This window comes from Odontesthes bonariensis, chromosome 23, assembly GCF_027942865.1.
Source record: "Odontesthes bonariensis isolate fOdoBon6 chromosome 23, fOdoBon6.hap1, whole genome shotgun sequence".
Lineage (NCBI taxonomy): Eukaryota > Metazoa > Chordata > Actinopteri > Atheriniformes > Atherinopsidae > Odontesthes > Odontesthes bonariensis.
Genome location: NC_134528.1, coordinates 28,440,998 through 28,452,996, shown reverse-complemented (window position 1 = coordinate 28,452,996; position 11,999 = coordinate 28,440,998). Strand labels below are relative to the sequence as shown.

Sequence of the window (11,999 nt, the reverse complement as noted above, 5' to 3'; positions counted from 1 at the left end):
CACTAGAGGGCGACATATCACTTCTGTCAAAGTACGTCAACCAGCAGCAGGATTTTTCCATCCTGTCTGACAAAAATTCAGAAATGGGTAGACTTTTCCTTTAACTATTATCATTTTTTTTCAACATATTTCCCAGCTGTTTCCACACATAAATTCTATCCAGGAGAAGCAGATCCAAATAATATGTGAAGTCAGTTGTCATGGCTACATGACGTAAAGCTGCTGTTGCTCTCCTGTAGCAGCAGGCAGGTACTCCGTCTTCCTGACACAGCTAAACATAAGTAGTCTGATTCATTACACAGAGTTTCCTGTGGCACACATGCACCTCTGTGTAAGTACATGTAATGCACATCGGAGTACAGATGGTCATTTTTCAGCATAACAATAATATAACATGTTATTTATAAAACATAAACAACCTTATTGTTAACCCTTGTGCGGTCTTAACATTTTGTTTACTCCTACGGGTCAAAAATGACCCGCCCTCAAAGCCCCAAAATAAAGCAGCTTAATTGAATTTTAAATCCAAAATCTATTTTGTATGATGAAACCACCTGTTTTTTATCTATTCAACTCAATTCAATACATTTTTTATCATGTATTTTTTGTTACACAATACAAAAAGACAATCAACAGTTTTCAGGATTACACTTTTTTTTTTTTTTTACCACAAACCAACTGTCAGTTGGACCAACAGTTTTCTTGTTTTCTCAGTTTTCTTTTACATAATAAAGGTTTATTATTGCTATTATATAAATGTGAAGTAATTACTTCTGAATTAATTATATTGAAAGGGAAAAAAAACAGTGAACTTTTCTCTGGTGTTTGAATGTTTTTTTTCATTCACGGGTCAAAAATGACCCATAAGACAATCTTTGTACCCTAGTGGTGTACAGCCCACATGGAAACATAAACAAAAATAAAGTATGACTTTTTCTAATGATGGGGTCCCTTTAGGAAAAGTCATAATATTTCAAGTTGGAAAAAGATAGTTTAAGGTATTTTTCTACAGCTAAACATGGTGGTGGGTCACTTTTGACCCACAAGACAACAGGAGGGTTAATATGCTGATGATGATGATATGTTCCTTCTGTAAAGGTCACCTCGTGCCAGTGTTACTAAGGGACTCTTGGTAACATTGGCATTTTTGCTGTAATAATGTACTATTCTTATTGAAATGTAGCTGCATATACAGGTACATTTAGGTCCATGTGCCTAAAAACATTCACAGGTATTCATACAAAGTGCATTACGGAGAAATTGCACACTTCTAACACTACTTTGTCAAGTTATTACATTTATGACTCATAAGTGGGAAAATAAAGAAAAGACATATTTATATAGAAAAGACGTATTTTCTAATTCATATTTGACAGGTGCTCTAAACCTGCAACCTGCATGGATTCCAAATACTGTGCCTCTGTACTCCGATTCTGTCAAACCTGCCTCATTAGCAGCCTGGCATGGGTACGCCAGGTGGAAATGTGCTGAACAGGAAGTGGGCCACACATACGCTGCCGGAGCGAAGCACCAACTGTCAGTTTCACCTGCTTCCTAGGCTTTTCATTTACACCACCAAAAGTCCACTGTTAAGCCATGAAGTTGATGTTTGGATTCATTTGATATATAATCAATATGAATTTATATAATTAACCACACCACTACTGATTGCCGCATATCATGGTTCTGTTGTAAAAGAATAAATTAATTTATGATTGTCTTTTATTTTGCAGCTCTCGCTTTATCGCGTCTTTGAATCAGATTGTAACGTCACAACAGGGCTTTTATCTTAGGGACAGAGAGAAGTGCTTCCTCAGGTTTCTAACAGCACAAGGGAGGCCGTCATAGGCCATCAAACCCTCCCAGATTGGGTTTCAGGAAGCAGGCACCCTACCTTTACTGTTAGATTTAAACTTTACATTATATATTATATATTGTACAATGTGACTTTGTGTTTTAATCTGCCATAGTAAGTATTTTTCTGTGCCTATACTTTTCTGCGGTTATCTGGCTCCAGAGCTACAAGTCACTCCCTAAGATTCTACCCGATGGATCTGCAACGAGTTCTGGCTATGAGGACTAAGAATAAGCCAAACACTATTTCTTTTATGGGGAGGAATAGGGATAGAGGTGGTGGAGGACGACAGATACATGATTGTTCACCTGGACAACAGACTGAGCTAGAAATACAACACTGAGACTGTCCACAAGAAGGGACAGAGCAGACTCTTCGTCATGAGGAAGTTTGCGTCCTTCAGATGTTGCATATCTTTCATAAGTCTGCAGTCTGCTTTGCAGCCATCTGCAGAGTCAGAAACTCAAAGAAACTGAACAAACTACTGAATAAAGTTGGCTCCGTGCTGGGGACTGCCTTGGAGCCCCTGGAGCTGATCATGTAAAGCTGAACCCTGTAAAAGCTGCTCAACACAATGCTTCACAGCCCCTTTATAACAAAGTGATCGAACATTGAAGTGTGTTCAGTCAGAGGCTTCTTCGGGAGGAGGTTATGCCTGCCCACAGTAGTATCTCTGTTTTTTTTTGTTTTTTTTTTTCACAGTGACCAATGTCTCATTTTGGGATCATTGAAGTATTATTCAAATAAATCTAGTTATGATACTGCCATCTGAGTTTTTTTTATGTGTATTGCTGAAAGCGGCTTGTGCTTTTAATCACAATTGTCTTCCAGACTGTTTATTTAGTTTTTTTTTTTTACAAAATCCAGCCTGTTAATTTGAAGCTAGAAGTCACATTTGTTGTGCCATGTTATCTGTATTCTATTTCCGTGTGATCCCTTTAATGTCTGGGTGAATTTAGACCACAACGTGTGGGAGATGTCACGGGATAGTTGATAACAAGCCGCAACTTCGTTTTGAACAAGAGTTGTAATCTTTATGTCAGGATTCATCTGCCAGCGCAGGCCTTTAATTAATCAAATTCCTTGAACGTGTCATGCACAGGCAGACGACCTGCCAAGAACAAGCCAGAGCAAGACAGCGAGAGTAGAGGCATCACCTCCCAACTGTGATTCCAGATCAGACGCATTCTCTTTCATCTGCTCATCTCTTTAACAGATTCCAATACTGATTAGCTGATCCCAGATCTGCGAGAAACACAGCTCACAGAAAGCTTTATGAGAGCAGCTGGTTGATACACAACAAATCAAACCTTAATAACACTGTGATAGAAAGCAGCTGGATGACTACTATTAACAGATAAAAGCCGCTCATTATCTCGGTGCCTCATGGAAAAGTGTTTTTCACTAAACTTTTATGATCTTGAATGAAGTTTGCTTTTATCTTCTGACAGGAGCAGCTCTGCGCTTCTCTGTTTTGCCTTTTTTTAGCCCAAAGCAAGACAGATGGTTTCAGATTACAAATGTTACTGAAAATACAGGTGTACATTCTTACAAAATGTTTACCGAATCTTTTGGTTCTGGTGTTGGACTCAAAATGGTTCTGTCTGTAGCCATCTGGCCGAACACCTTACCAACCTGACCTCATGACAGAACAACTGATCACTCGAACTATTACCTTTTGAAGCCTGTGTTTGATTCATCAGCCTACGTGCTACGTGCTAACGGGCTACATCTCTGTACGTGTTCTTGCATGATGACTACTATTTTCCATGTCTCTATTATCCATTTGGCCACAAACGCGTATAGGCTGGACAGAGGTGATGATGGAAGATGCTGACTGGTAGTTAGTGCAAGAGATCGCTAATTGTCCCTTTCCATCCTCAGTTCACTTTTTACTTTCTTCCAACTTGTGATTCCTTTTTTCTCCTCTGTTCTCTAACCCACAAACGTTTTCTAAATGACTAAAACCTCTTAATTCTTCTTTTCTTCTTGATTTTACGATCAATGATTCCCAATGCCTTTCATGTCACATGAACGCTGCCCCCTAAATAAAATTTTACAACACTTTACTACAATTTGGACAAGTAGACAAACATACCCGCTCCAATTTTCCTGCGAAGACTCGCTTTAACTCACAGTTGGTACGGCTACATGCACATTTTAGTTGTGCGACAGTTTGACCCAGCCATTTAATTGGACAACAGCTCTTGTCTGAGTATACATGCACAGGAGAGGAGTTGATTTATGGACCGAAGTGTGTGTGACAATGCAACACTGTGGACAGTATGAGAAAAAGTTTGAGACTTTTTGCTGCTTCTAACTTTCTCTGTGGAAGATCATCGCACTGAAGCTGTGGTCACAGCTCGCTTTATGTTACTTGAATGGTGACTTTGTCAGATGATGCTGCAGTTGTAAATCTTCAAGTGACCATGAGTTGACACATGTCTTAGTGGGCATATTTTTGGTCGCAGTTTCTGATCCATTTAGCTTTCTGACAAAAAAAAACAACAGAAAAATATGTGAATTCAATTCAATTCAATTCATTTTTATTTATATAGCGCCAAATACAACAAATGTCATCTCAAGGCACTTAGATAATAAAGTCCAATTCAAGCCAATTGGAATTAAATTCATTGTAATCATAATTATTCATAAAATAATCCAATTCGGTCATATAGAGCCAATTCAAAAACAATTTCCTAGCTAAGGAAACCAACAGATTGCACTGAAACTTTTTTTTTTTTCGGTCCAATCTCCCGTCCTGAGCGTGCCTGAGGCGACTGTGGAGAGAAACGACTCCCTTTTAACAGGAAGAAACCTCTGGCAGAACCAGTTATTTTTGATTTATGCCTTGAAGCGCTGTCTGCGCTATGTTAATCCCACGCCACAACGCAAGAGGGACAATCACGAACAAGCTAGGATTGTGGGTGTTACGGTTACGGAGGTCATTCAACAACAATGGCGACTGGACGAATGCGCACTTTGATTGAGATGCAGCTGGTCGATCTAAAAATAGAAGAAATATTGCTACTACTGGAACTGGCAGAGAGGGAAAGAATCGTCACGGTTAGCACGGTTAGCGTCACCATTAGCCGGTTAGCAAACCGGAAATACGCATAGTGTAGAGCGGATGTAGAGTTGACCAATCAGAGGCCTCCTTTCTCTCCTCCCTGCGGCGATGTCTGCGGCACTGTCTGCGGTGAGTTACAATTTTGAGGAGGTGCACCAGAGTGTCTGCGTAGTGTCTGCGTGGGGGGGAGCATGTCTGCGTTAACTGCGACACACACGCAGACGACCTTGTTTCCAAGTATAAATCAGGCTTGAGGCGACTGTGGAGAGAAATGAATAAGCAGTTTTATTGGGACTTCATCTTCATAAGCATACAATTTATTGTTTTTACTTCTAGAGCTTTGATTTCGTACCATTTCGGCCTAACTAACATGTCTTCATAAATTTTCAAAGTCAGATTTCGGTGTGGACAATAATTCATTTTTTTCTGGTGCCAAGTAAACATGCTCAATCCCACTAACAGTTTGTGGTTTTCTCTTACAAATGGCATGCTGCCAAAGATAAGGCCGATAGGAATGTAAAAGGGTGCAAGTCAGCAATTCCTCTCAAATCTGGAGAGCTCTCACAGAATGACAGAATAATGTGATAGATATTAGCTAAATTATTAGTTCTTGTGAAGCAAGTTTAAATCTTAGTTTAATGACTTATAATCTTTTGATAGATGGTGAGTGGCTGTCAGAGAGGATGAAGATCCTAAAGTTACATGCAATCTTATGAAAGTGGTTCACAGAGGTTGAGGTTGTTATGGTGAATGTGTTATACTGCGGACTAAGAATGAACTAAGGAAAACTTTCTGTAACGGAAAAGTTATTCATACAAAAAGTTTTCCCTCAATTACATAGTGAAAAAAAAGTACAACAAAAACACATTTATCATAATGTAAGCTGGCAATGCTCGTTGTTTCCGAGATGTACAAGCCTGTGTCGGCTTGCACATCAAGAAAACAAAGCAACATTCATCATCATTCAATTTGAGTAGTTTTTTTGGATTCCTGACTAATGTAACTTGAAAATTCCCCAGCATTCTCCACCATCTACCAGGGGAGATACCTGCCTCAGTGGCTGTTAAACTGTACAATATATTCACTACCATTTTATGAACGTTGACTTTTTTTGTTGTTGTCTTTTGCCGGCCCGTGAAATTAGTGGGATAAAAGCCAGAACTTGCAAGTTGAAGACCCAAAGTACTGAGCTATAAAATAGGCAAATTACTTTTTCAAGCTGCAGAGTTACAAAAGGTGATAATTTGATCATTCCTGAGGGTCGTAAAAATGAATGATGCACCTATCCTTTTTTCCATAAGTCAGTCAGCCAGTCTGGCTTATCTAACAAAGCTCTAGACCCTAGAAGAAACTCAAGTAAGAATATTTTAGGCAATATTACTTGGATTATTACAAGTCATCTGATCATAGATCACAGTTTGATGACAAGGATGATTCACAACAGCAAAGCTGTCAACTGACAGAAAATGAAGGCAATGTTCAGACATTGCAATCATTTCATTTGATCCCAAAAATACAAAACCTAAATCCCCACTGAAACTGAGTCATGGCCCGCAGTACACTGTATATTCAGGTGAAGAATAAATTGACTTTGACATACAGTACATTTTTCAAGAGCAAGAGGTCAAATTCTTGGGCATTCACACATGCTGACATCCGCTCAACTTGGCGCTCTGCAAAACACGAGTCAGAAACAGACTGTCATCTGATCCCATCAGACAATAAGCCTGTAAAACCCCAAAGTTTCCACTGCTAGCCCAATTAAAAACTTCAATAACCTGTTGCTTTGCTACCCACAAGACGAAACAAGATAAATTACCCTCTGCTGTCATTTTTCCCCTATGTTGCAAGATAAACATACCATTTTGTGCATGATTTCCTCCTGACTCCAGCCAGTGAATGCCACAGTTCTTCAAAAGCAGCTGAGTGACTGACGCTGACATATCCAGGCAGTCAAGCAGGGAAATTAGGCCCCATGGGAGGGGTTTGAAGCACCTCATTATTTGATTTAGCTTTTTTAAGACGAGCTACTTCCACATGAATAATGACAGTTTGCAAAGTTTAAGAAAATATTGGTTGCACAACTTTCCTTTTGGATTGTTATGTCATGATGTATGTGATAAACGAGACTTAGAACTCTTTCCCTTCTCTAAGATCTCAACGGTAAGACGAATGCAATAAACATTTGGAGGGAAATGTTTTGTCTGTGCGTGTGTGCGTTGTGTTTCATGCTATTTAGCAGAGGTTAGCATGCTAACACAGCTAAAGACGTCAGATTCACTGAAACACATCCACCAGAGGGGCTCATAATTTGTGCCACAATGAAAGGGGAAAGGGCTGTTGACAGCTTTAAAAAAAAAAAAAACATGATGCAAAAGGAATATTTTAGCTTCCTCCTTTAGTTGGCTATAACTTAGCAAGCTACTGTACTTGGCTAAGGCACTTCAAATCAGCATTTTTTACCCTGACATACGATTCCTCAAAGTTGATCTTTTATTTTGTTGGGGGTGGAAATACTGAGAAGTGTTTTTTAAGTATGCAAACAATTTATGGAAGTCAGCGTGAATATTCATTAGGTTTGCCTACATCAAGAAATGGGTCATCAAATATAATTTATCAATATATTGTCCTTAATACAGTTCAGAGACAACACATTTTCAAACAGAGCAATTTGGATCAATTTGGCGCAGTCTGATCCATTTGATTCTCTCTTAAACATAGCTATTCATTTTCTATTGTAGATGGAAACAATACCTTCAGTAATTATGGTTCTGGTTAGCTTCTTTCAATAGAGGTCTTTAAATAAAGGCCAGGGAATCACAGTTATGGTTGTTACTTTGTAGGACAGTAAAGAATGCGACTAATCGATAGGGTTTGGCTTCATTCTTTCCTTTGAAATACAAGTCTGACATACATTTGCTGGTGATTTGTTTGCCTTTTTCAGGGGGGAAATAATGCTGTATAATCCTGTCTTTACCTTGTATGTTGTTATTCTTGCTTGCATTAAAATCCAATATATTTTAAATGGAACCAACAGCGTCAGTTTCCTGACAGAAAGGGCTCTCTAACAGGAAGATGAAGTGAAAATACTAAATTTGCAGTTACAATAATATTGATATTTTTAAATTAACCTTCCCTTTTTTACAGTGGGTGGTTAAATAGTTTTGCTGTTGACCCCATTCACAATATTACATCAATAAGGCTCTGTTTTTGAAGATTTTTTTTATGTTGGCCATCATTGACATATTGTGGTTGCAGATTTGCCCCTTTCAGCATGTTATTTTAATGCACAATAATATACTTCAAAATGAGGCCTTTGTGTGTTGCACATTGTGTTGTTCTAGTGTTGTTCAGCTGTCAGAAAGTGGTTTAGCTTTAAGCAGGGAGGAGGGAGGAGAAGTCATATTTATCTGGGATTTTTTTTTTTTGTCTTGTCACCTCCCTCCATCCCTCCCTCCCTCACACCCTCCCACTATCTCTTCTTTTCTCAGGGTCAGGTAGCAGGCACAACACACTCTCTAACACACACACTCCCAAGGCTCCAAGCAGCCTCAAGAGAACACCCACAATTGCACATGCTTCACTTCCTCCCCAGTGCTCGTTTGGGTGAAGACAGCATGGGAGGCTGTGAGCTGTGAGGATGGACAAGAGAGTGTGTGTGATCCAGACTGACTTCCACCAGTACAGACCCACCACTGCTCTGCACAACAGACCCCTGGCACATGTAAGAAACCTGATATTCTCCCTGTGTCACTATATTTTGTCTTCTTCTTCTTCTTCACTTATTTTCTGTTTTCACATTTCATTTTTTTGTCAGCAGTTTTTTCTAACTCCGCTTTCAAGCATGTTGCAGGGCTCCTCCTCTCTGCAGGCCCACACCTTTAGACCAGGGGAGTTCCTCATTCAGCAGGGGGCATCAGTGTACAGGGGCTTTTGTCTCTTCAGTGTGTGTGTGTGTGTGTGTGTGTGTGTGTGTGTGTTTACACTTTCCATGTTTCTAGATGACAATAATTGTAATAGTCCCAGCTGGTAGAAAATGTGTTTTAAGTGAGTGATAATGTCAGACACTAGTTTCTCACACACACGTAGTGCTGAGGAATGCAAACATAGACAAGCATCAGAAACCCTGAAGACACTACAAAAGTGAATTTGGTCTCACAGGAAAATAGTTACAAAACAAAAATCTTTGTATTCAAGCAGACGAACATGAATTATGTTTTTCCTTGCAACCTTTGAGATTTATATGTTTCTGGGGGAGGATGTGTTTGTGTCTCAGAACATGTTTTCTGTCTCATACAAGGGGGCTACATACGTAGCCTGAAAGCTCACAGTAGCTCACACAGCAATATAACATACCAAAACATACCAAACTGACAGAAAAATACTTACATTTCCCTCATTTGCAATTTGACCAAGGATTGCTGGTATTGATTCCTCTTTTAGGCTCAGTAGTGTCACAAGTCATGTGTTAAACTGGTCCATGTTGGTAACACACCACATACAGGATGGCTGACGTCACATATCAGCCCAAATGAAATTTACAAACTGAATCATTAACAGGTGTATGTGGGTTTGAATTTTTATTTCTTATTTTTACTTTTTGCATTCATTTTAGGTTAATGTCCGTTCTGTTAACATATTCTGATTTTGGCTTCACTTCTGCTGAGCTGCCATGTTGTGTATCCTCACATCTTTATATACGGACAGTTGGGAATGCGGTTGTTGGAGACAGCTTAAGGAAGTTTCCAGTGTAAAGACTTATCTGGCCTCACAACCGAAAAGTGAAAACAATTTTGAGTACACACTAATTTGACGAAGATCGGCACAGACACAAAAGCAATTTTTGAAAATTTTCTTACAATATATAATTATGTTATTTTTTACATATATTCAAATTCCTCGGGATTTTTTGGACATTGGAAAGGATGCAGCAGTGACTTATGGTACAAAACAAACCATTGTGGGTCAGAACTAGTTTGTTTTGTTGAATTGCTGCTGACATTTTATTTATGTTGTTCACATGTGGCCAGTATTGGGCATCCAGATGTGGATAATCACTCCATGTGTGTCATATGACAGAGGTCAGAACTGGGTTTGCTAACTGACAGGGAGCAAAAGCCATATGGAGGGCTTTTTGATAACAGACTGATAAGAGTAGTTGTAAGCTTGTTGCAAATTGGAAATGTTAGCCAGAACTAAGTGTACATTAGCGTGTCGCTCTTTGTTGTTTAGAGTTGGAAGGATATTGCAGCTGATATCTGGAAAACTCTTTGTGGTTAGCCTCGTTAAACTAGGGTTTTGCGGGATGGTCAGTTTTTAGGTGATGCCTGCTTATTAAACCACAATTTACTGTTGTTTTCACATTTAGAATAGAATAGACTTTGTTGTCATTGCACACCAGGGTACAACAAAATTGTGGGTATATACAGTATACAGTAACAAGCTAAAACACATGGATTTAGAGGTTTTTTTAGAGTTGCCTGATGGAGGCGTTGTACTACTTTTGTCATACTTTCATGAGGGATCAGTGTCAATAATCGAGTAATGTAACATCCCATCACTGATACGTGACTGTGTGACATTGGCCGTGGCTCTCACAGTAGATAAATGTGGGTTTGACTTCATGTTGCCATCTCCCTTTGTATTTTCTCACCCGCACACACCTGCAGCATGCACATGTACAGCTGGGTCTGCCAAGAAAGACATGAAAAGCAGTGTGTTTTCCATCTTTGGTGTTGGTCCATGTGGGTCATCGGGGTCTGGGAGAATACTGTGTGTTTTTCATCCTGAATGGTGCTAATTTGAATGGAATCCCACTGATCTACAGATAATTCTATGTTTTGGTTTACTTAATGTTACTACAGCTAATGCCTAAATCTGTCCGTGGTGCAGTCCAACTATCTCAGATATTTCAGCCAACCCTAACAGGACATTATTAACTGGAAGTGAAGGCAGCACAAACCCTGTGCTTTATAACATTCATTTATAATGTCAACAGCTATCTCTCCAGTGTAATTATATGACAACAATCATGTCACTGATATGATTTATAAGCTGGTATGAATGTACCTGACCTGGAGTCAGTCGACCACATAAGTGCAAGTGAACTGTGAGGTGCTTCGATGATCAAAGGCTGGCTGTGCCTTCCTCCATGACCTGGATCCAGAGTTCAGCCAGAGGCCAGGCTTCACCCTGCAGTCCATTCATCTGGGAGCAGTTTGCACACAAAAGTTTTTTGCTATAGAAACCCTCCTCCTTGGATGCAGAGCACAACAGTTAACATTAAAGTAGCAGGGAGAATGTGACACTGTGACTCATGTGAGGCACCTCAAAAAGCAGGTCAGATCAAATCCAGCTGAACAGCAGCCGGGTCGGCCCCTTCAGACAATAACAGCCCAACCTCCGTCATGTCAGGCACGGAAAGCAAGAGCAAGTGTTTTAACAAGTCCTCTGAAAGAAAAAAAAGATTGTGTGTTCATACCCTTAAATACCACTCATAAAGTATCACACTTTTAATAACCAACAACATTTTCATTGGGAGGGAGGGTTCAAGACACATGCTCGAAACCAACAAATGACAACTATCACTCATTTAACTACAGTCAACTATCAGACAGGACAACAGGTTTTTTCCCTAGTATTTACAGACAATGACTATCCTCCTTGTTAATGTGGACCACAATGTTTTAGATTTGGTGTTTTTGTCTAAACGAAAGAAAAAAGTTTGGACGTTACTGAAAGCGTTTACTGTACATTTCCCTTTTAAATTGGGAGAATAGTAACTTTTAGAGTTCAACCATAGATAAAACTTAGTTTGTTTGCCACATACAGAGATAAGTATGTGAGTGAATGTTATCAAACTGGCATAGAAGGAAAATATAGTTACCAGATACCAGAATATTGGACTTTAAAGAGGTTGGTATTACTCCAGTGACTATGAGATTGGCTGCCATTTTACCCTAATGGAAATGGAATCAGTTTGACTAACTTCAAAATTGTAAAGTTTTTCTGCATTTATGATTAAATAAGTTGCTCATGAGACCATGGCTATGTTTTCTAGATGGATACTTTATT

At 39.3% G+C, this 11,999-nt stretch overlaps 1 protein-coding gene across 1 annotated transcript in view; it reads left to right on the top strand.

The window, feature by feature from the left end:
• The first annotated feature begins 8,462 nt into the window (after positions 1–8,462).
• LOC142374012 (myosin heavy chain, skeletal muscle) overlaps positions 8,463–11,999 on the top strand; it is an 84,639-nt gene continuing 81,102 nt past the window's right edge. The window contains exon 1 of the mRNA XM_075457502.1: positions 8,463–8,649. Within this exon, the coding sequence (XP_075313617.1) occupies positions 8,566–8,649 (84 nt within the window). The 5' untranslated portion in view covers positions 8,463–8,565. The remainder of the gene's footprint in view (positions 8,650–11,999) is intronic.